A 26,427-nucleotide genomic window follows, 5' to 3' on the forward strand; every position below is an offset into this window, starting at 1 on the left:
ATGAATTTGCCTAAGAACAGTAAAATATATCTCCAAAACAAATCAAAAGTATAATCAATCAAACCTCTGAGTACAAATTTCTTCAAAGAAAGCATAAATGGTTTTCCAATTCAAAAGGGAAACTAGTCTTGTCTCAGCATGTTTTTTTTTCCCAAATATGATTATTTTCAAAGGAGTTTTAAAACAATTTTCAGTGTAGTATAGATACAAAGCAAAGACAGTAAGCTGACCTACCAAAACCACTTACAACATTACAGAGATATTCTCAAGTATTAGTATGGAAAATCATTCCAAGCCTCCTTTTTTTGCAGCATTAAATGAAAACTTGCTGTTACATTTATTTCCTAAGATGATAAAGCTTTTCTCAGTAAACGTTTTCTATCTGATAAAGATAAATAATATCATCCTTAACATAAGAGAAATATACTTTTGATAAGACTGTAGAATGTAAAGAAACAACACGAAATATTGATGACACATTTTTATCTCCTTAAAATGCTTTAAAATATTTTCTTCTGAAGTATACATTTTCTCTCTGCAGACAAAGAATGTAATGTCACCTGCCAAATGAGAAAACAAAGAATGGTGCATCCATTACTGGCTGCAGCCACCCCTGATGGTGGATCCTGAGGGAAACTCAGGATTAAGACAAAACAAGCTGTCAGCCATCAGCCTCTGCAGCCACCCCACCCCAATGGTTCACTCTGAGGGGATTGGGACAGAGAAAAACAGGACAGTTAAGGTGCATATCAAAGGAACAATATGAATAAGCCCAGACTCTTGCATCTTCCCAAACACAGTTAAATTCATTAACTGAAGGTGTCTGGTTTTCTTTAATTAACAGCAGTAGTTCTGACTACCTAATTTTTGTTTACAAAAACTTTCCATGTATATGACTCCACCCTTCCCTCTTCAAAACAATCCCTCAAAGCTATCTGAGGTTGTTTCTTTGGCTTAAGTCCTCTGCAAGTCTGCCAAATTAAACAATTCTCAACTTTCAGGGTATGCATGTTTTTTCCTGAAGGCAGTTTTGGTGACCAACAAACAGACTTGGAGTATAGGACTTCTCTCCTTTGTCTGAATTCCATGAAGAGCCAGAGTCTTGGTACTAGCAGAGGTCAAATGGGTCTGTCTCCCTCCTTGCAGACAAGATATTTGGTAATAAATTCCTCTTAGGGGGAGTAGGTTATCTTTGAAACTCAGCTGAACAATACTGGGAAGATTTTTACTCACTTTAGATACTGAGTGGGTTACCCTCAGTTGAAAGACACTAAGAAGACTTTGCTCAGTTAAAAGACACTGAGTAAGATTGGACTGGTTAATGTTGTGGAAGATGGGCTTGCTGTTTTCCTTGAACTCAGTTCAGTTGCTCAGTCGTTTCCGACTGTTTGCAACCACATGGACTGTAGCATGCCAGGCCTCCCTGTCCATCACCAACTGCCGGAGTTTACTCAAACTCATGTCCATTGAGTCTGTGATGCCATCCAACCGTCTCATCCTCTGTCATCCCCTTCTCCTGCCTTCAATCTTTCCCAGCATCACGGTCTTTACAAATGAGTCAGCTCTTCATATCAGGTGGCCAAAGTACTGGAGTTTCAGCTTCAACATCAGTCCTACCAATGAATACCCAGGACTGATCTCCTTTAGGATTGACTAGTTGGATCTCCTTGATGTCCACGAGACCCTCAAGAGTATTCTCCAACACCACAGTTCAAAAACATCAATTCTTCAGCACTCAGCTTTCTTTATAGTCCGACTCTCACATCCATACATGACTACTGGGAAAAACCATAGCCTTGACTAGACAAACCTCTGTTGGCAAAGTAACATCTCTGCTTTTTAATATGCTGTCTAGGTTGGTCATAACTTTTCTTCCAAGGAGTAACTGTCTTTTAATTTCATGGCTCCAGTCACCATCTGCAGTAATTTTGGAGCCACAAAAAATAAAGTCTGCCACTGTTTCTCCATCTATTTGCCATGAAGTGATGAACCAGATGCCATGATCTTTGTTTTCTGAAAGCTGAGCTCTAAGTCAACTTTTTCATTCTCTTTCACTTTCATCAAGAGGCTGTTTAGTTCTTCTTCACTTTCTCTCATAAGGGTGGTGTCATCTGCATATCTGAGGTTATTGATAGTTCTCCCAGCAATCTTGATTCTAGCTTGTGCTTCATCCAGCCCAGCGTTTCTCATGAGGTACTCTGCATATAAAATAAGCAGGATGACAATATACAGCCTTGACGTACTCCTTTCCAGATTTGGAACCAGTCTGTTGTTCCATGTCCAGTTCTAACTCTTGCTTCCTGACCTTGCATACAGGTTTCTCAAGAGGCAGGTCAGGTGGTCTGGTATTCCTATCTCTTTCAGAATTTTCCACAGTTTATTGTGATCCACACAGTCATAGGCTGTGGCGTAGTCAATAAAGCAGAAATAGATGTTTTTCTGGAACTCTCGTGCTTTTTTGATCCAGTGGATGCTGGCAATTTGATCTCTGGTTCTTCTGCCTTTTCTAAATCCAGCTTGAACAACAGGAAAGGACCCAGGAGAAAGGAGCAGTGACCCCACAAGAGACTGTCCTGGACTTGCCTGTGGGTGTCCAGGAGTCTCCAGCAGAGGTGTGGGTCGGTGGTGGCCTGCTGCAGGGTTGGGGGCACTGAGTGTAGCAGTACATGCATGGGATCTTTTGAGGGAGGTCACCATTATCTTCATTAAAGTGAAAGTAAAGCCACTCAGTCGTGTCCGACTTTTCGCAACCCCATGGACTGTAGCCTACCAGGCTCTCCATCCATGGTATTTTCCAGGCAAGAATACTGGAGTGGGTTGACATTTCCTTCTCAAGTGGATCTTCCTGACCCAAGGATCAAACCCGGTCTCCTACATTGCAGGCAGGTTCTTTACCAACTGAGCCCCCAGGGAAGTCACTGGAGAAGGGAATGGCAGCCCACTCCAGCAGTCTTGCCTAGAGGGTTCCATGGACAGAGAAGCCTGGCAGGTAAAGAGTCAAACACAACTGAGCAAATAACACTTTCACTTCACTTTTACCTACTTCCTACCTGGTAAAGTGAGGGCTTCCCTTGTGGCTCAGCTGGGAAAGAACCTGCCTGCAATGCAGGAGACCGGGGTTTGACCCCTGGGTTGGGAAGATCCCCTGGAGAAGGGAAAGGTACCAACTCCAGTATTCTGGCCTGGAGAATTCCACGGACTGCATAGTCCATGGGGTTGCAAAGAGTCAGACACAACTGACATGACTGTAGCCTGCCAGGTTCTTTTGACCATGAGATTCTCCAGGCAAGAATACTGGAGTGGGTTGCCATGCCCTTGGATCTTCCCAACTCAGGGAGAGAACCCAAGTTTCTTGCATTGCAGGCAGATTCTTTACCATGTGAGCCATATGGATACACAAAAGACCCCAAATAACTAAAACAATCTTACACGCTCCAATTTAAAACTACACTATAAAGCTGCAGTCATCAAAAATGCATGGCAGACACACAAAAAAGACATAGATCAATGGAACAGAATAGAGTTCAGAAATGTACCCACACTTTTACTGGCGATTAATTAATCTACAACAAAAGAGGCAAGAATATACAATGAGGGAAAGACAGTCTCCTCAACAAATGGTGCTGGGAAAACTGGACAGCTATACGTGGAAGAATCAAACCAGACTACATTCTTGCACTGTGCACAAAATTAACTCAAAATGTATTAAAGACTCAAATGTAAGGTATGAAACCATAAAACTGCCAGAATAAAACACAGGTAATGAAGTCTTTAACACTGGTCTTAGTAATATTTTTTCAGACCTGTATCCTCAGGCAAGGGAAATAAAAGCAAAAATTTAAAAAAAAGGGACTACATCAAACCAAAAAGGTTTTGCTCAGTGAAGGAAACTATCAACAAAACTTAAAGATCACCTACTGAATGGTGAAAGATATCTGCAGATGTTATATCCAGTAAGAGGTTAGGTGGCTCAGTGATGCAGAATCCTCCTGCCAAGCAGGAGATGCAGATTCAATCCCTAGGTTAGGAAGACACCCTGGAGAAAGAAATGGCAACCAACTCCAGTATTCTTGCCTGCAAAATGCCATGGACAGGAGCCCAGCGAACTACATGCAAGTGAGATGAACTACATGCGAGTCCACGGGGTCTCAGAGTCAGACACAACTTAGTGACTAAAGAACATACAACTTGATATCAAAACAAACAAACAAAAAACATAACTGAAAAATGGCAGAGGAACTGAGCAGACATTTTTCCAAAGACGACATACACATGGCCATTGGGTACATGAAAAGATGCTCAACATCACTAATCATCAGGGTAATGCAAATCAAAACCACAATGAGGTATCATCTCACATCTGACAGAATAGCTATTATCAAAATGGCAAGAAATAAGAACTTGTGGAACAAAGGGAATCCTTGTGCACTGTTGGCGGGAATGTAAATCGGTGACAGTTCCTCAAAAAGGTAAACATATAACTACCAAATGATCCAGCAATTTTGTTCCTGAGTATTTATCTGAAGAAAACAAAAACACTATTATCCAAAAGGAAATGTGCCTGCATCCCTACATTCTTTGCAGCATTACTGTATATCTTACGACAGTCAAGATGTAGAAGCAAGCCAAGAAGAGTCCATTGATAGAGGAAAGGATAAAGATGTCTCTCACACACATAAACACATGGGAACAGTACTAAGCCATGAAAAAAAGAATGAAATTTTCCCATTTGCGGCAACATGGATGCACCTGGAAGGAGTTATGCTAAATGAGAGATGCCAGGCAGGGAATGACAAATATGGGATGATTTCACTTAACTGTGGCATATGAAAAACAAAACTAACCAACAAACATAACCGAATTAACAGTCACTGATGCAGAGAGAAGATGGCTGTCAGATGACAGGGAGGAGGGAGAGGAAAGAAGTAGGCGAGGGAGATTAAGCGATACAAATTTTCAGTTCTAAAATAAATAACTCATAGGCATGAACTGTACAGTGTGGGGAATACAGCCTGTATCTTTTCATGGTGACAACTAAAAGTATCAAGGTGAACACTTTGAAATGTACAGAAATATATCATGCTGTGTAACAGGAACTAATAGTGTTGTGGGTTAATTATGCTTCAAAAACAAACTCATAGAGAAAGAAATCAGATTTTTGGTTATCAGAAGCAACAGTGAGGGAAGGAGGAATGAGATGACAGTAATAAAAAAATACAAACTTAGAGTTGTAAGATAAATATTAGGGACATAAGATACAACATGATATATATAATAAATAGTGCTATAGGTTATAAACAAAAGTTGAGAGTAAATCCTAAGAATTCTCATCACATGGAAAAGTTTAAAAATCTTTTAATGTTTCGACATGCGGTGATGGGTGTTCACTTAATGTATTGTGATAATCATTTCATGATGTATATAAGTCAAATCATTATGTTCTACACCTTAAATTTATATAACGCTATATATAAACTGTATCTCAATAAAACTGAAAGATAAAAAAAAAGCCAAGCAAATCAATCAACCAATTAACCTTCAATGCCCTGCTACTGCTTTCAAATGTTTCAAATCCAGACCCAACATACTTAAAATCTGTATTTTAAGTACTTTTGGTGATTAATCTCAATACTTTGATTTTTCTCCTTCCCTTAATCTGAAGTGTTCTGCACCTGCTGCATACTACTTCTACCAGTGAATATCCATGAAATGAAATTCTAATCAGTGTTTAAGGTTCTGTTTAAAACTTCAAAAGTTCTCTTCCTCCTCAGGTGCCATCTCAAACAGCTCACACAAAATATCTTCCTCCTCCTGCTCTAAATGCACTGTTTATGTCTTTATTGAAGTATTTCATATATTGCCATGTTACTTTCACTATTTGCTATGTTCACCAAATAAGTAAGTATAGGGATTCTGTGTCTGTAGTCAATGAATGCTTCATAAATTAGAATAAAATGAGACAATGAGTGTGACAATACTTTGAAAAACATTTTTGTAAATTAATAATTGCTAATGAAAGTAATCTATGAAGATGGTAACAGTAAACTAAATATCCTTAAGAAGCTATTCAGTAGGATTAACCATAGACCATTAATCGAAACACCTACCACAAACCTAGGAACTTCGTTTCTCCACAAGAAATGGCATCAGTATCTCAAATTTCCTTTACATATTTCAGAACTAACTTTTAATTCTAAAACTTAATTCTCAACTACCTTTACACAAAGGTGGGATTAATAAGTTAATGATAACAAACTCATGAAATGATCAACCTTAAAACACTGTAAATGTCACCGTATGCAAACCTTTCATTTTAAAAATAAGGAAAAATAGGCATGGAGATACAAAATGTCTTGCCTGAGGTCACTTACTGGCACCTGTTTAGTTGGTGCCTACAACTAGTAAAGAAAATATAACAGACAGGAAGGCTGATTTAATTGAGGTGATCATTCTTCTAACATTATTAAAATTATCCTTGATTTTATATATGAGTGACATTTTCAAAGTATTTAAATAAATAATGACCAAAATCAACTTTATTATTGCCTTCATATGAATTAGAAAGAATAATTAAAATTGACCAGCTTTCCTAAGGTCATGCTTTTAAGTCTCTGATATATACCCATATCAAAATTCTAATTTTCAGTGTCAGATGCTAATTTATTCTAATATTCAATTTATAGGAAATGTATTAAAAAGGACTGGTGAACTCAGAGAAAAAATATAAAACAGTCATGAAATTAAAATCTGTGATAGTGTTAGGAAAATAACCATACCACTTTAAGGATAAAATCTATGATTAATTGAAAAATTAATTCCTTATACAGACTTTATTATAGCTTCTCTTAAGGTAATGCTATTTCTAATCTGATTGATTTTCTGATCCTGAAAAAATATTTCACTAAAAATTTATATACAATTCTACTTTCAGGACAACAGTTTACCTTAACATTGGATTTCTTTGAGAAATTCACCACTACACCCCAACCAAAATCATCTCCTTCATTCTTCACCTGAAAAGAAAGTAAAGCAAGTACAAAAGAGTATTTATGTTAAAAGGCAATTTAGATGTCATGCCCACATTATAGGCTAATAAAACATTCTGAGTTTTCCTGATAAAAATTTTTTTTTTTAAGATCCCTATTAACTTAAAAAAAAAAAAAAGGACACTGACACTACAGAAAGAAATCACTGCCAAATTTCACAGGCTTTCCAGGAAGCAACAGGAATCTTTCAGTTGGCAAAAAACTGTGAAAAATGGTATCTTGTATTTGTTCGGAATATATGTGAAAGCTTTGATAACTAATGAATTCATCCAGGTCTTAAAATTGCCTTATGCTTGGATAGCATTTCTTAACTAGAAATATTTCATATTAATTCCAAAACTGTCTACTTTAGTTAATATTCCCCCAAATGAAAACCAGTAGAGATTAAAAGGCCTTCAAATGACCCCTCCTTCCTTAATCAGTATCATGTAAAACAGGTTAAACAATAAAATTAGTACAGATCAACTACTGTAGCAGGAAGCATCTACCTACTTTACTTTATCTAAAAAATACTAAATATTGAACATTTTATAATAAAAATGACATACCTTTACCAAACGACCTGGCTGTAAAAAGGGTAAGCAATATTTTGGTTTGTGAATGTATTCTTCAATTTCTTTACCCAATTTGGCAAGCTGCTGTCTAATCTTGTAGTAGATGACTACACTTTCTTCATTTGGTATTACTATTTTATTATACTGTTCTTCTGAGTTCTTTACCTCTATAAATAAAACACATATACAGTATCAAGAAATACACCTTATGTAGATTATACCAAGCACACATCTTTGGCTACTATAACTGTGGGGACTGTACTGCTACATATTGCACAGATTAAAAGCTCTGAGGAAAAGATTCAGAGACCCCCATAAAGCATGCTGCCTAGTTTCTCCCTTCTCTTTAATAGTTCTTCAGTCGCACTGGTACCATTTAGAATGCTCAACAGTTATATGTGGGTGTTGACTTCTCTACTTGAATAGCAAGAAGATTTCCACAGAAAGTTATATTGAGTAGCACTATTTTGGATCTTCTAATATGGCGCTTTGACTCTGCAAAAAATCCATTTTGCTAATTTCATTAGGCTTCCACAATCACCTGGTACTATGTCTCTAATACAGAAGACAAGAAATTTAACTAGTTATCTCTCTACTCAGTCAGTGGCTAAAACACTAGCCTTTTAGCAATTGTTCTTTTAGTTAATCTAAACATCTATGATGCCATCTTTCACCTAGTGCAGACCCACTTTCCTTGCTCATTTCCACTGTGAACAAACAGTATTTTTATTGGCATAAAACACACATAACATAAAATTTACCATAAATGACAGACAGTACACTCACAATATATGAAATCATCACTGTCAAGTAGTTTTAGAATATTTTCACTGCCCCAAAAGAGAGTTCCAAACCCTTTTAGCGAACACTCATTCTCTCCTTCCCCTAGACCCCAGCAACCTTCCTGTTTGCATGAATTTACCTATTCCAGATATTCTATATATGAGGATGCATACATCGTGTGGCTTCTGTCTTTGGCTTCCGTAACTTAGCATAATGTTCTCAAAGATCTGACTTCCCTGGTGGCTTAGACAGTAAAGCATCTGGCTACAATGCGGGAGAGCTGGGTTCAATCCCTGAGTCGGGAAGATACCCTGGAGAAGGAAACGGCAATCCACTCCAGTACTCTTGCCTGGAAAATCCCATGGATGGAGGAGCCTGGTAGGCTACAGTCCATGGGGGTTGCAAGGAGTCGGACACGACTGAGCGATTTCCCTTTCACTTTCTTTCTTTTCTCAAAGATCATCCATGTTGTAGCATGTATCAGTACTTCATTCCTTTTAATGGTGAAATAACATCACTCTATATGGGTATACCATTTTGTTTAACAGTTGATGGGCATTTGGACCATTTCTACCTTTTGGCTGTAATGTTGCTATGAATTTCCACACACCAGTTTTTGTTTGAACATACTTCCAACTCTTTTGGTTATGTATACCCATTAGTAGAGGGCACCATTGGGTCTCATGGTAATTCTATACTTAACTTGCTCTGCTGTGCTTAGTTGTTCCGTTGTGTCTGATTCCTTGCAACCCCACCAGGTTCCTCTGTCCATGGGAATTCTCTAGGCAAGAATACTGGAATGTGTTGCCATGCCCTCCTCCAGGGGATCTTCTCAACCCAGGGATCGAACCAGTGCTAAACTATTTTCTACAGTGATCACACCATTTTGTCAATTACTTAAAAAAACAGCAACAAAAAACCCATCCTAGTGAGTGTGAAGTGGTATCTCAATGTGGTTATCATTTGCATTTCCTTAATGACTAATAATGTTGAACATCTTTACATGTACTTATGTATTTTTGTTGGAGTAATGTCTATTCAAATCTTTTGTCCATTTGAAAATTAGATTATTTGCTTTTTGTTGCTGAGTTCTAAGTGCTCTTTATATATTCTACATACCAGACTCTTAACAGATGCATGATTTGCAAGTATTGTCTCCTACTTTGTGGGTTTTCTTATTATTACTGCTGGTGTATGTTGAAGTGCAAATGTTTCAAAATTTAGACAAAATACTATTTATTCAATTTTTCTTTTGTTGCTTATACTTCTGGTGTCTTATCTAAGAAACCACTGGGAAAAAGAAGTTTATGAGGATTTATACCTTTATTTTCTTCAAAGAGTTTTAAGGTTTCAGCTATTCTATTCAAGACATCCACCCATTTTCAGTTACGGTATGGAGTAAGGGTCCAAATTCACTTTACTGCATGTGGCTATTCTACTGTCCTAGCAGCACTTGTTAAAAATCAACTGACACAGGGGCTTCCCTGGTGGTTAAGTGGTGAAGAATCCGCCTACCAATGCACAAGACACAGGTTCGATCCCTGGTCCAGGAAGATCCCACATACAGCAGAGCAACTAATGACACATGCTGTAACTCCTGAGCCTATGCCCTAAAGCCTGTGGGCCACAACTACTGAGCTCACATGTCCCAACTACTGAAGCCCACGCACCTAGAGCCCATCTCCGCAACAAGAGAAGCCACAGCAATGAGAGCCCATGCACCACAACTAAAGAGTAGCCCCTGCTTGCCACAACTAAAGAAAAAGTCCAAGGAGCAACAAAGACGCAGCAGGGCCAAAATTAATCCCCTGGCTCAACGGTGGGCAGCAAGTGCAATGCTCTTCTCTACAGTTCTTCTTGCACTTGACTTCTTTCTTAGAAAAATCAAAAGGAGCAGTTACAACATTTCTACTGTCCCTGGCCAGACCCCATGCAGAATATACAATTTACCTTCAAGCACCACAATTTAAGAAAGACACATTTAGACATTTATAAAGCTGGCTGGAGACTGGACATGTAAGGAGACCCAGAGTTTGAAGACTACTTCCTCCTCCTCTAAGGCTATTTATTTTTATTAATTGCTTATTTTCAGTGACACCAGAGTCAAGATGCTGCAAAGGTCTACGTAAGTACTGAGACATGCTCTTTGGATTTTTTTTTTCTTTCCTTTTTTCTTTCGACCTCTAACTTCTGGTCTTTGATACCCTCTGAGGCATACTGCATCCTCCTGGTTATTTTTAATGAACTGCCCTACTTCTTACAAGAATCATGTTCCTTTCACTTGAGAATAGAAGGCTATTCTTAACACGTTACAGCAGTAAACATAATCAGAAAAAGATATGACTTTAAAAAATTGGTAGGCTAAAGTCAATAAGAGGTTCTATGAGAAGGAAAACTATACACTGAGATGTTAATCTTGCTGCTCTACCAAAAGTTACAAAGCAACATTGCAGGTATCAGTAGAATACTAAATAAGCACTGACAGGGGTTGTTTATGGAGAGATGATATACACAAAGACTCTGCCTGAGGCCCCCATCCTCCACTCCAAAGCATTTCTGTTCTCAGACTACGTAACTAATGAATCAAAAGTTGGAAAGACATTTTAAGAAATCACATGTGTTTTGTAAGTAGGACTCTAACTACAGCTACATATCACTCTGAAGTGAAGTGAAGTGAACTTGCTCAGTCGTGTCCGACTCTTTGCGATCCCATGGACTGTAGCCTACCCAGGCTCCTCAGTACATGGAATTTTCCAGGCAAGAGTACTGGAATGGGTTGCCATCTAGGAAGTTAATTTAGGTGCAGCCTGCTTTTTCCCAAATTAAGGACAGTATCTCTTTCTAGCCAATCAAAAAGTAGAGGAACCTCAGTATAAGCTGGTTTCCCTGCAGTGTACTGCCGTAACAAAGCCTCAGTATCTTAGGAAACAGAATGTGAGACATGCTCATAAACTCTTAGGACAATTTTCAACCAATTTTCCCCTTTTGAGGGAGAGATGGTGGTTCCAAAAATATATGTGTATCACATAAAACGTGCAATAGATAGAGCTGTGAGAGATGGAGAAATAAAATGCTACCCCCAGTACTGAGGAAATTTTATGAAAGGTTTAAGTTTAAATGGCTTTACTGATCTATGGCATTACTAACACTAATAAAATAGGTATTTACTGACCATTTAACGTAAATGATCATATTTAATTTTCATGAACTGAATGAACTAGGTATTATTCCAACTGCATAAAAAAGCAAACTAAGGCTGATAGCTCAGTTGGTAAAGAGTCTGCCTGCAAAGCAGGAGACCTAGGTTCGATTCCTGGGTCGGGAAGATCCCCTGAGAAAGAAATGGCAACCCACTCCAGTATTCTTGCCTGGAGAATCCCAGGAACATGGGTCACAAGAGTCAGACACAACTAAGTGACTAAGTACAACACAACAACACAAGGCTGAGGCAGTCTGGATTTAAATCCAGGTCTAACTCCACAGCTCTTGCTATTTAACCACAGCATTATCTATTAATGAATAAACAAAAAGATTAAAATGAAATCTGAATATTTAAGAACCACATTTATTTAAGAATGTACTCCAATACCAAACAGCAAAGTTCAACAAAGCAAAACCACAATTACTTTCCCACCAACGTAACTTGAGAAAATACTTGGAGAATTCTGCCACTATCCTCCACTGTATCTGGGATATTTCCTATGGAATTACAAAATAATAATAGAAGGTGAAGTTTAGAAAGTAATTTACCAAACTTTACCAAATAGGAAGGGTTAGGGAGGGATAAATTGGGAGCAACGGATTAACAGAGGCACACTACCATATAAAAAATAAACAGGGTTTTACTATATAGCACAGGGAACTGTATTCAGTAACCTGTAATAAACTATAATGGAAAAGAATTTTTTAAAAAAGAATATAGATTTATATATATACATGTGTGTATAACCAAATCACTTTGCTATATACCTAAAACTAACACAATATTATATAAATCAACTATATTTCAATTTTTTTAAAGTAATTTAATAAGTGTTCAAATATACTATTTTTATAAAGAAGGGAAAAAAGCAAAAGTAAGTGTATCAAAGTACACTCTATTTCTTTTGGTTATTCAGTCTTTCTGGCTGTATGTGCATGTATAATTATCTTAATCATGAATGATAGTGCTAACTGCCTTGGAGGAATATTTTAAAGTTTCATTCTTTTTAGTGAAAATATTTAAGGTGGCTTGTAACTATATACTTGACTCAACAACAGCCATTTGAAATTTCTAAGAACTAAAGTAAAATTAATGACTTTCCTTCTTCAGTATCAACCTAATTTCAATACCTCCTTAATTTAAACCCAAATCCACACTGTACTTAAATTCTGTTGATTTTTTAATTCTATTATCACATATTATTTTTTGCATGCAGGCAGATTTATAGCTCCTTTAAAATCACAATTCTTTGAAACAAGAATCATCCTCTCTCCTTGCTAAGGCTATGGATTATTATCAAGACAAACTATATTAAATACTTAACAAGAAAATAATATTGGGTTGGCTAAAAAGTTCATCTGAGTTTTCCTGCAATGTCTCATGGAAAACTGAACAAACTTTCTGGCCAACCCAATAAAATGTAAAGTGATCTAAAATTATATTTGTGATTAATTTTATATGATGTGTTTTAAAGATTCAATCAATGGCTTTGCTTCTGGAAATATAAGAAAGGGCTTCCCTGGTGGCTCAGATGGTAAAGAATCTGCCTGCAATGCAGGAGACCCAAGTTCGATCCCTGGGTTGGGAAGATCTACTAGAGAAGGGAATGGCAGCCCACTCCAGTATTCTTGCCTGGAGAATCCCATGAACAGAGGAGCCTCATGGGCTACTGTCCATGGGGTCGCAAAGAGCTGGACATGACCGAGCAACTCACACACACACACACACACACACACAATTCTTAAAATAAGTCAGCTCAAGTGTTTTCTCATCCATGTTTGGCAGATAAGTTACTGCTGCTGCTAAGTCGCTTCAGTCGTGTCTGACTCTGTGCGACCCCATAGACTGCAGCCCACCAGGCGCCCCTGTCCCTGGGATTCTCCAGGCAAGAACACTGGAGTGGGTTGCCATTTCCTTCTCCAATGCATGAAAGTGAAAAGTGAAAGTGAAGTTGCTCAGTCGTGACCAACTCTTAGCAACCTCAGGGTCTGCACCCTACCAGGCTCCTCCGTCTATGGGATTTTCCAGGCAAGAGTACTGGAGTGGGTTGCCACTGCCTTCTCCAAGATAATTTACTACATCTACTCTTATAATCAAAAAGGGACGATTCATGCTTTAATAAAAACAGCTTGGCTTAGTTAGGAACAGGACCAAGATTCTAATCTCAAACCTGTCATCAATCAAATGTGTAACCTAATGTACTGATAACTTCTCTTATGCCTTATTTCTTTTACAGCTGTAAAATGATGCCAAAGCTTATTCCAGAGCTATAGCTTGTAATGAAGAAGCTGCTCTTAATTAAGATGTAAGAAATTAAGAGGAAAGAGTTATGATCTCTCATCTAGGTAAGGGTAAAAAAAAAATGTGAACTTAACTTACTTCAATGTTCCAAGTCTTTTTCACTTTTTTAAGGCACACTATTATACTTTGTCTACTTTTAGCTACATGAAAATTGAGTGGTAGTGTCCTATCTACTTTTGATGGAAAGGTATTGTTGCTTTTATTATTAAATAACTCACAGGACATTTACAAAGTGAAATTACGTTGTCATTAAAAACTACACTTTCAAAGGATACTTGAAATTAACTTTAAAAAGCCAGAATGAGTGAGTCAGTGAATGTAAAGCATTTAACAGAATGCTAGGCATATGGTAAATGTTTAATAATTGATATTATAAATAGCATTGCTGTTATTACCAAAGCATTGTTAAATCTGACTTTAAAAAACAATATGAAAAATATGTATTAAAAAAAAAGGGAGAACCCAAAGTGTTAACAGTTGGCTGTGTGGCTGTCTGTGAGATCACAACTGAGCTTCAATTTCCTTTGTATCTTTTGCAAAATTTGTGTTTGTTTCTTTATGGCTATGCATTATTTTTACAAGATTTACCCAAGCCAGCGTTTTAAATCTTTCTTCTATTTTAGATTTTAATCAGCTCTAAATGATGATCAGCCATGCTATCTTCTAAAATAAGGATCAACACACAACACAGAGCTCTACTTGAACATAATTACCCATAGAACACTTACTTTTGGACTTTAGAAAGCATTATCTTAATTTTGTTATATCATTATTCACAAATGAGTTACTATGTGATATGTCTATAACAATAAAGTGTACTACATTCGAATTAGCAGCGGCCTCATGTTCTGACAGGGTTTTCTTACTTTCATTTTAAAATTTTCCAGGTGGGACATTACTGTACTTTTATGTAAGGACCAATTCTTGGCTTACCAGAAAAAAACCAAGGGCCAAAGCAGTCAATAACACATCCACCTTGCTATTTAGCCTACCCTAGCTAAATAAAGCTATTATAGTAATTTTATACTTACTCTCTACTACTCCTGGAATTGCTCTATAATGCTGAAACTGGTAGAAGGATTTTTCCAACATGTACTCAGGATTAATTTCTTCTACTCGTAGCAAGTTCAAAACCATGTTGTAGGTCAAATGGAAAGCACTATTTAGAGGATCAGCTGAGCCCTAAGAGAGGAAAAAACATGTTAATGTTATAGGTTTTTCAAATAAATTCACACAAACATTTTAACCTCAAACTGCTTAATAATTTAGTCTAAATTAAAGAGTACTATAGAAACATACTAAGTTCCTTCTTTTAAATGACCCACACAAAGTTGTAAAGGAGTAGTTTGGGGAAAGTGAAGGGGGCAAAAAATCACTAAATAAGACAGTAGTAGTTAATATACTACTGGTCAAACACATTTAGCTGTCTGCCGTCTAGGCACTTGACAGGATTACACATTTTGCCCTCAGTGTGGAGGGCAAATCAGGTGTAGTGATGTATCACTTCCTGGCCAAATATTTAATCGGTGGTGTGAAAAGCTGTATTTTCCCTCCTGGCACAGTGACTGCTAGTATTCAAGACAGCGGTTTCGCTATCAGCTTGAATCCATAACCAATAATAAGCTGAGTCTCCTTTGTAAACCTGCGATGAACAGGTTAAGAGAAACAAACCTTTCAGTTACTGAGATTTATGTTTGTTACAGTAGCATAATCTAGCCTATGTTGACAGAGCACACTAAATTTATTTCATATAAAAATGAGCTACCTTGAAACTCTCAATTTCCTAGAATGATATAAAACTTTCTAGTATTTCCCCAAAATTTATAGGTCATTTTTTATCCACACTTTGACAATTCCTCTTTTTCTCCCTTACTGTAGCTATTACCAAAGAAGGGCCAGGCAAAATAAAACATTTATCACAAAATAGTGTGACCTTAATTTGCAATATGGTTTATATCCAAAATACTTTCTAAAGATCTAAACTTTTCTTACAATGTTTCTTCAGGAATACTACTTTCTAAATGCAAATACTTTCTAAGATTGAAAATGATTATGTAGTTGTATAGGAGAAATGACCAACTTCTTAAAGATACATGCTAGAATACTTAGAAGTGTCACAAAATATTCATATCCCTAAATGGCATAGCAAAATATGCAGATACTCTTAAGGTATTTAGGAACTTTTAAACTGCAATCCATAAGCCAGCCTTATTGCATTCAGAATTATAAATATATGCATACAGGATTTTATGACAAGGAGTAGAACTTTCAACAGTCTCAAATGATCATATTCCTTAATTCCTGAAAAATCAAGAGCCATTTACCGTAGGGGGTGAGTAAGTCTCTAAAAACCTTAATTTGTATCCACTTTCCTACAAAATAGAGCCAAATGGAAATGTGGAATTATATGAAAACCATATTCTTCAGAAAGAGGAATGAAAGACAACTTCCATCTACTTTGCAATTTTGCAAACAGACCAGCTTTTTATTATTTTTTTTTCCTTTCTACTCTTACTACCTTTAAGAAATTTGATGCTTCAATATTATAAGAGCTTATTACCAACCTCAAGCTCTTTTATATTCCAGCTGTTGCAGAATACACCTATCTGAATTCTCCATCACATTAAACTCAACATAGCACTGTAACCGGAAAAGGCAATGGCAACCCATTCTAGCACTCTTGCCAGGAAAATCCCATGGACAGAGGAGCCTGGTAGGCCTGCAGTCCATGGGGTCCCTGAGGGTCAGACACGACTGAGTGGACTTCACTTTCACATTTCCCTCTCATGCATTGGAGAAGGAAACGGCAACCCACCCAGTATTCTTGCCTGGAGAATCTCAGGGACAGGGGAGCCTGGTGGGCTGCCGTCTATGGGGTCACAGAGTCCCAGCAGCAGCAGCAGCATTGTAACACTGTATCCAGTGACCCCAGGATAACCCCAACTTATACAAGATATATTGGCATAATCATTAACAGTCCCTTATTTCACTATTACAGTATTCTAATTTGGATACTAAAAAATATGGCTATACAGCCTGCTCTCAGTATCCTCAGGCTCCCTATCTGGGGAGTCAATCAACTGTAGACTGAAAATACTTGGGGAAAAAATTGCAGAAAGTTACAAAAAGCAAAACTTGAATGTGCCATAGTGCACCAACAACTATCTACATTGTATTTACAGCTATTTAAATAGCATTAACACTGTAGTCCATACTATAACCTAGAGAAGATTTAAAGAAAAGGATGTATACAGAGTATACGCAAATACTATGACATTCGTAAGAGACATGAACATCCCTGGATTTTGGTATTCTGGTATTGGGGAAGAGGTCCTTAAAACCAATCTCCTGAGAATACCAAGGATGACTGTAAAATATATACAGTGATTAAATACACATAACAGAATACTATTCAGACTTAAGGAAGAAAATTCTGCAATATGCAACAACACAGATGAACTCTAAGAACATTATGCTAAATGAAATAAGCCCATCATAGAAAGACAAATCCTGCATACTTCCATTTATATGAGGCATCTAAAAAAATCAAATTCATGGACTCGAAGAGTAGACTGATAGTTGTCAGAGACTGAGAGGAGTAATTGGGAAGTTACTGATTAAAGAGCACCAAGTTGCAGTGAAGTGAGATAAATGAACTTTAGAGATTTGCTATACAATAGTCAATAACAACATAATTTTACAAAATAATAGTTTAAGAAGAGAGTGCATCTCATGCTAAGTGTCCTTTCCACAATAAAATTTAAACTCCTCCCTTTAATTAAATTAAAGAGAACAGAACTTTACACTTATAGGGTAACAAATCTAGAGCTGTTAAGTAAATGGAATGAAAAAAATCTGTACTAAAGAAACCAAGAAGCTGTCATTATTTCCTCCTGACTCAATTATTTTCATAAACAAAATACGAGGAAAGAAAAATAGTGTTTATTATAGCCAACAAAACTTAAAAGAAAAGAATAATACAAGTTTTCAGTCTTGGCCATTTTCTGTACACAAAGGACTAAAGTTAGTTACATAGATCCTAAAAATGGGTTTCCAAGTGTTAATCTTTAAAACTGAAAATAAGATACCATATGATCACTATGAATACGTACAGATAAGCTTTCCCTTCGCTCATATAAAAACAACAAAAAAAAAACAAAAACAGAATTAACCTATTTTTGTTGCAGCATACCAGGCTTCTCACAACCTTATCTCAAATTCTCTAGGCAAGTCCTAAGATACTGCCTTATGCATGTCTTTACATGTTTTGAAGCTTTAAGTAGCTGATTAGCTGGCAGTTAATTTTATATTTTTAATGCATGTTAATTAAGTTTCTTATCTTATTGACAGCATTTTCTAGGGATATGCCTAATAATTCTTTACTACATGGAAAAGGAAAAGGAAAGCAACCAGGTCAAACTTCCTTGAGAAGCTCTTCAAAACAAAACAAGTATCTTAGACAATCCAAAACACAAATATTAAACAAGCAAAATGAGGAGGTTAATTTGAAATAAAGGTTATATATTTAAATTTATTATTGGGATATTTACACACTCTTAATAGGATGAATTGGAATGGTAGATTGTAAAATTAATTTGTTAAGCTATCTGGGCTTACAAAAATAGAAGAAGGTTAACTGTGCAAAATATTGATATCATCTGCCCTACTTCTGGTTCCGATAGGTAAGAAGCAATCTGTGCAGTGGAGTGGGCAGATAGACTTGTCTTATATTTGGAGGGCAAAATAAACATTTCTGCCCTCTCTGCAGACCCCCATCCCCTCCACTGCATGACTTGCTCTTTTCCTATTAGAATAGAAAGTAGAGTACAAAGTATCAGCAATTTGAGCAGGCACCCTCCTCTACCTTCTTCTAAGCCCAGATAGTTTAGTAAATTAACTCATCTACTCAGAAAGTATTTGAACTGATGCAATTAATTTTGATGTGGTCCTGAAGTATGCTTCTCAAATTCCTGGTGATGGCACAGAAGCTTAACTTGGTTACCTTAAGTAGTTGTTTTCCAATCGTTGGGCTCATCTTTTCATCTACCATAAGAATTACAATTCCTCTATCATCCATTCCCCTCCTTCCAGCACGACCAGACATCTGAATATATTCACCAGAGGAAATCTGAATGAAAATAATCAAAGTTTAGGAGAAACTCTGCTGAAAAACATATTCGTAAGATTTTTCTTATCATAAAATACACAAGCACAAGCTATACATTTGAAGAAAGAAAAAGATTAAAAACATGAACTTTTAGGAAAGATTTACGTAAAAAGACAAAAAAGCAACACTTAAGAATAATGTTGCAAAATTTTAGCTCTGTAATGATCAAATGGCTATAAGGAAATACTGGCTAATTAACTTGTACAAAAAATATCTTTAAGCTAGATATTCTGGAAAACAGGAAAGTTTAAGAAAGCAAACAATGACCTCAAATCTACTAAATATCAATTCTGACTTGATCATAAATTTTCTTAATTTCCAAACGGGATTAATATAAAAATTAACACACACATAAAGCACAATTTCTACTTTCTCAGTGTATATCCTTGGCATCCAGAAGAGTCCATTCATCACTAAGAACTACCTAAAGTAGAAAGGTTAGTAAGTCTCCCACACACAGTCTTTCAGGGTAAAAGTGAACCAACTGAACACTGGGCAAAGTTTTATCTGTAAGCGCACATACTCTTCTCCTGTGGAAAGGGTTCAGCATTTCCAGACTTTCAAAAAATGTCTGGCTCAGGAAGGGTTATGAACTATTATGCTACTAGAAGGCATATTACTGATAGCATTAAAAACAAACCTAACAACCTGAGACCAACCTTAAAGATTAGAAAAGAACATTTCAAAATGGCAGTCTGATAAATCTCAACAGGGCTCAAGGGCATTACATTTTGACATAATCTAAAATTGTGCTCTTTAGATTTCATAATTATGTTCCTGAACCATCAAGAAAAAGTCCCTTTTTAAAATTCAACTACCCTCATGACTCTATATCCTTCTCTGGGGTCCACTGGAGGCCAAGGAGTATGTATAGTAACAAAAGACTTATTCATTTTCTTGTAGCATTAATTGTATTCAAAGAACTATTTTTAAACCGATAAATTATGAAGAATTTAAAAATGTATAGTAACTTAAAATATAAAACATGGAAGACTTTGTCCACTTTACCATTAAAAATTGTATTCTACATGAATCAGTCTTCTTTCAATTTAAAAAGTCACAAGTTACGTAAAGCTTTTGAACGCTATGTAAAAATTTCTAAAAAGAAATGGTACTGACTCTGTATACTTACATTTCTCTTTTGTTTAGGATCCAACACACTTCAAAACAAATTAAGAAAAATGCTTTGCCTTTAGAATTCTACCATGAGATTTTTCAGTGTATTGGTGATTAGTAACTACTGCCAGATATTTCTTTAAGCAGAAAAAAATCATTAAGAACTAAAGAAACAGCTAATAATTTGCTCCAAATGCCACATTATATGAATTTTTGGTTTGCACTAAATACTTAAAACTAGAAATCTCTCTTCCTCCACCTGCTTTTCACTCTTGTGATGCTCCACTGACTGCCTGGTAAATACCCATCTGCTGTTTGTCGCTCAGTTTTAGGATTGCCTTCTTTATGAAGTCTTTCCTGACCCCTTATATATAAGTGACTTTTTTTGTTTTATTCTTTCTGTACGTACTTCTCAGGGTCCATAAAATAACTTCCACCTGCACTAAGTCACTTCACAGTAGAAACTGGTTTGGTTTTGCGTTAAATTTAACATCCTCAGCACTTACCATAGTTCTAGACCCATAGTTTAAGTTTAGTAAGAAGGGGTTACTTGCCTCTGGATTAAGAATTTATTTTTACTCCAATTCACCATTTCACTCATGATCCCGACTTTTGCTTTAGAAAAGACATATGTGCAAACCTATTAAAAATCTTCATTTTAAATTTGAAGAGTAAAACAGTGAACTACAATTGTATCCACTATAGCAGAGGTGTTTTAAATAACAAACTCTAAGAAATAAAAATTCTAGATATATTTAAAATGCATTACAACAGTCATGGCTCATTTGTACACTTATCACCAAACTCTTTCACCAAAAGTAATCTTTGACTAAAAAACAGTGATAGAATGAATTTGAAAACTTAATGAATTATTAGCTCACATACAAGTATTTAGAACTGAAAATCTCAAAGATTATGTGAGCCAAAATCATCTTAGGTGATTAACAATTGAAGCGTCAAGTTACTTCAATATATGAAATTATTTTACTTACCCATCGGAAATCCTTCCCATCAAATTTTCGGGCGTTTGTAAATAAAACAGTTCTAGCTGGCATGTTAATCCCCATAGCAAAAGTCTCAGTGGCAAATAAGGCCTAAATGAATGAATAATTACACAATTAAATACATATTTTAAACTGAAAAACTAGTCTCATATTCAAATATAAATAAATCATTTCTTTTTAAAATCAGTTGCTTGTGTGTGTGTGTGTTACTTTCTCAGTTGTGTCCGACTTTTTGCAACCCCACGGACTGTAGGCCGCCAGGCTCCTCTGTCCATGAAATTCTCCAGGCAAGAATATTGGAGTGGGTTGCCGTTTCCTTCTCCATTAGTTGCTAATAAAACGCTACAAAAATAAGACAAGCTACTCCAGGTTTATTTTAGTATTTTATACTCAAATTATTAAATTTACATATAATTATATATACTATTATAAATTTATATTATATTTAATGCACCTTACACCCCCCCCAAGTTTTTAATTCAGGGAAAACAGTCTTTCTTTAATTCCAGAGGTGGTAACTTGAAAAGACTATTACTGGTCTAATGGGCAAGGCATTATTAGGCTGTAGAGTATTTTTATAAACATATTAAGATTTCCTGGCTTCTTCCTTGATGATTCAGTGGTTTCAGAGACACCTTTCAAAATCGGCAGCACTTTCAGTTCACATTTAAGACTTTACCAACAAAAAGCACACAAAGGTATGTATAGAAATTAAGGTATGTGTCCAAATTAAGTCACTGAAGTACTACTAAATAATCTAAATTGTCATCAATAGCTAACAAGATTAAAAAAAAACTATGTCATCAACTCAACAGAATACTATCCAATTGTTAAAATGAATGAAGAGCAATGCATATGACAAAATTGAGTAATATAGGTAACATAATCACTTTTGAATAAAAATTAAATCAAGTATTATTTGTATGTATCCTAGTAGATATTTATGGGAAGTGAAGGGCAATGGGGGTCTTTAATGTTTTACTTTATGTACAGTTACTCAATTTGACTTCTACACTATACTTGAAAGATTCCTTAAAATGGACCTAAACAAAATATACAATCTATGTAAGAACATCAACAGGGCCTTACCAGGTCCCAGGTATAAACAGTGACCAATTCTTTATCTAAAATACTTCAAGTATGATCTTTTTAGGGTGAGTAAATTTCTTTTAAATATCCTATTTAGTACTAAAGTTCTCATGACAAATCTCTAATTTGAGTTTTAAACATAAAATAATTTGAGTCATATAAAGGTTTATGACAACATTTTAGAGTTGTTTTCCATTTTCAATAGTCTGCTACTGGGTACAGGTATTGACATGCTATTAAAAATTAAGTTAGACTCTTTTCAATTGAAATGAGAACATCCTAAATAGCTCTTTCACAAGTCTAACTGGCAATTCTCCTTGTTTTTTCTCTAAACTAGTCCTTTTAATCTGTATAAAGGAGTTCACTTACAAAATCAACTCTAGGTGTGATAATTAAACAACACCTGGAAAATTCTACACTGTATTCAGTAATGATACCACTTCTTACTTTAAGACTAGGAAAACAGGGACTTCTCTGGTAGTAGGTACAGTGGCTAAGACTCAGGTCCAACATGCCACAACCAAGAGTTCACCTGCTGCAACTAAAAGACCCCACATGCCACAGCCAAAGATCCCTCGTGTGGCAACTAAGATCCAGTGCAGCCAAATCAATAGACTAGAAAATGAAACAAATGAGTTCCACATATAGTCCCAAATTTATGAAGCATAATACTACACACAAAAATCAAGTTCATCACCCAAGTCATTCCACTCAACTTACTCAAAAACAAAACAATAACAGAAACAAAGGTGCTTATGAACAGTGTTCTTGATAATTTTCAAACTAGCCACAAATCACAATTTTAGGGCATAATAAATAAAAATAAAATCATACCTTTATTAATCCTTCAGAAAAGAGAATTTCTATAGTTTCTTTCAAAATAGGCAGTAAACCACCATGGTGAATACCAATCCCCCGTTTCAAGAGAGGAAGTACATTTTCAACCTACAATTGGATTAAATTATATTTTTTTAAAAATGTGAGGAAAAGAACTTTTCAAATGTGAAACTAACCAAGCAAAGGAAAGTAAGTAATCAAGAAAGAATCCTGTTAAAGGAAACATTATACAACTTTTTCAGAAAAAAGCAAAAAACAAACCCATATTCCCAGATTATTAAATACAAAACACAATGTAATTCTGCCACAGCTTTAATATAAACAAGTTTTAAATAAACTTTATAAATGCTTTGCTTCCTCACTCAAATTTTCTAGCATCACTTCATCTCCTCCTAAAAAATTAATGGTTATTAAATGGCAAAGTGTGTATCTGTGCAAAATAAACAAAAAATACTGGCCAACTCAAACCAAAAGGGAATAACTAACTATAAAGCATATTTAATATAAATATTTGGTTGTTAGTCGTGAAGTCGTGTCCAACTCTTTCACAACCCCGTGGACTGTAGTCCACCAGGCTTCTCTGTCCATGGGATTTCCTAGGCAAGAATACTTGAGTGGGTTGCCATGCTCTCCTCCAGGGGGATCTTCCCAACCCAGGGATCAAACCCGTGTGTCTTATGTCTCCTGCATTGGCAGGCAGGCTCTTTACTACTAGCACCTGTACTTCATCTTAAATAAATTTCTCTAGAGGTCCATCTCATTAACACTAATAAATGCCATTAAATTTTTTTATTAGCACAGACTTCATGGGCCAGCACGACTCATCAGTGAAGGCTGAGATGGGCACACACATATGCCCCAAGATACCCAAGCCCTTTTTAGACAAGGACTGTTGGCCACTCCACAAAGGCATTACTTGTCGTGTAGTCCTTCTCCAAGGAAACAGACAACACACTTCACAGAGGTCTCTGCCATCAATATTCTACGTTTCTAACTAATAATAAATCCAAAGGAGCTCTTCTCTCAAAATAACACCAAAAAAAGAAGTGTGCTAGAATGACAAGGATATATAAAGACATGGCTCAGCCCTTAGATACTGTTAACTCAGCTGGAAAGAAAAATCACAGTTTATTTATTTATTTATTTTTTAAATCACAGTTTAAATACCAAGAAACATGCAGTGCAGTCCTATTGTAAAGACCACACAAATCAAAGCAATTATTTGTAGGCAGAGTATGACCTTCCAATTTTTCTTTTCACAAAATAAAACTTTCACACAGTATTAGGTTGGACTAAAAAATTAGTTCTCAGGATTGGATGCACATTAGAACAAGAGTTTCTGAAAGAATCTAATTATCAGGGCACACCAGATAATTAAATCAGCAGCCTTGGAGTGGCAATGAGGCATGAGTATTGAACTCCTAAAACAACTCTTACAGGCAAAAGAAAAGTGAAAGTGAAGTTGCTCAGTCGTCTCCGACTCTTTGGGACCCCATGGACTGTAGCCTGCCAGGCTCTTCTGTCCATGGGATTTTCCAGGCAAGGATACTGGAGTGGGGTGCCATTTCCTTCTCTAGGGGACCTTCCCGACTCAGGGACTGAACCCGGGTCTCCCGCACTGCAGGCAGACTCCTTACTGTATGAGCCACCAGGGAAGCCAAAAGAAAAAACCACTTTAATTAACTAAAGAAAAGCAGAAATTAAGTTGTTCACTAAACATGATTTTCATTAGGTGTACTTTATTGTATCTGCTACCCTTATGAATTAAGAAACTGACTGACTTAAAATTAGCATTTAAAAATTTTGCAGTATTAGGAACAGAAGCAGTAATTTCCAGATTATGCTAGCTTTCAGAGAAAAGTTCCTTCAAGGCAGCAAATCTTTCCTTCTGTCACCTTCTTAGAAGTTCAAAACAAAAATTAAGGTCTCATTTCAGTGCACAATGCAACATATTTACTGCAGTGTGCAAATAGTGCAATATATAACATAGTAACAAAACCATGAACTACAAAGTGAATATATACTATCTGTTAATATCCACACTCTACTTAATGACATTAAACACACCTGAGGGAGCTTTTTGTCTTCATCAGACAAGCAGTCAATTGCATTACTAAAAACTTCTTCAACCATCTTCTTTTCCTCATCTAGGAGAGAAAATTCAAGGGTATATAAATATCTAAGTGAGTTGGTGATACCAAATTTCACACTGCAAAGAACAGATTCATGAAGAGTAAAAGTAATGACTCAGGATTTAAGACAGAAGGGAAAGCATATCAAATTTACCACATAATTAAATATAATTCACTGCCTTTGAAAACAGATCTAGCAGCTAGCCCATGAATAAAAGTGCTTTTTTATAAAAGCAGTAACAATAACTACAATAGCTATATACATGCAATATTTAAGTGAAAAAATTGCAGGATATGGGGATTATTATTACTCACTATTGAGGAAAGTGAGACATACAGCAAATAATGAGCATTGGTATTAACTGTTAGATCAACAATTTCAAAGCCTATACTCTTAACCATTTATACTGCCTTCTTTACAGTGCCTATTAAGTTAATAGCCAAAAAACACTTGTTGACTTAATCAATACAAAACCCTGCAACATTAAGCACATGCAGCACTGGCAGTGATAAAATATTTCTAAGTAGAGCAACTGACTCAGTAAAAAAGAAAAACAATATTGGCTTTAGGTGGGCATATGGGTTATCTGCCATGTTATTTTTACCCATGGATAAGTAAAAATTAGCTTTAAAATGCATGGGATTGGGACTTCCCTAGTGGTCCAGTGCTTAAGAATCCACCCAGTGAACTCAGAGCCAATGTGCTATGGAGCAACTAAGCCTGTGCGCCACGTCTACTGAAGCTGGAATGCCTAGAGCCCGTGACCCACAGCAAGAGGAGCAACTGCAGTGAGAAGCCTGCACACTCCAACTACAGAGTAGCCCCTGCTCACTACAACTAGAGAAAAGTCCATGTGCAGGGAAGAAGATCCAGCGCAGCCAATTTTCAAAAATACATGGGATTAATTCTATGCCTTGATAGAGAAAACAAGAAAACTAAAATCTGATTTTGGATGACTGAAAATATTATTTACTTCTCACTGTATAGGATTAGATATGTAAAAGGCTAAAGTAAATGACAACTGGGTTGGTATTCAGCATGCAGCAATTTTTGCCTAGGATATACTACTTTCTAGCTGGGTGACTTTTAAGTAGTTACACTTACAGTTAATATGTGGGAATAATAAGTTGATTTGCTAAAAGTTTTTCTACTTTTTTCAAAAATTATGCCACAGTTAGGTACAGGGGCAGGTCTT

General features: G+C 36.2%; 1 protein-coding gene across 2 annotated transcripts in view; it reads right to left on the reverse strand.

The window, feature by feature from the left end:
• The window catches only part of MTREX (Mtr4 exosome RNA helicase), a 95,367-nt gene that overhangs the window by 35,729 nt on the left and 33,211 nt on the right, over window positions 1-26,427 (reverse strand). For both annotated transcript variants that reach the window (XM_004016983.5, XM_060400428.1), the window contains exons 12-18: window positions 25,167-25,246; window positions 23,097-23,207; window positions 21,162-21,263; window positions 18,889-19,014; window positions 14,918-15,068; window positions 7,595-7,767; window positions 6,945-7,013 (exon numbers count right to left, since the gene is read on the reverse strand). In XM_004016983.5, coding sequence (XP_004017032.1) covers window positions 6,945-7,013; window positions 7,595-7,767; window positions 14,918-15,068; window positions 18,889-19,014; window positions 21,162-21,263; window positions 23,097-23,207; window positions 25,167-25,246 — 812 coding nt within the window. The remainder of the gene's footprint in view (window positions 1-6,944; window positions 7,014-7,594; window positions 7,768-14,917; window positions 15,069-18,888; window positions 19,015-21,161; window positions 21,264-23,096; window positions 23,208-25,166; window positions 25,247-26,427) is intronic.

Source organism: Ovis aries, chromosome 16 (genome assembly GCF_016772045.2).
Source record: "Ovis aries strain OAR_USU_Benz2616 breed Rambouillet chromosome 16, ARS-UI_Ramb_v3.0, whole genome shotgun sequence".
NCBI classification, from domain to species: domain Eukaryota; kingdom Metazoa; phylum Chordata; class Mammalia; order Artiodactyla; family Bovidae; genus Ovis; species Ovis aries.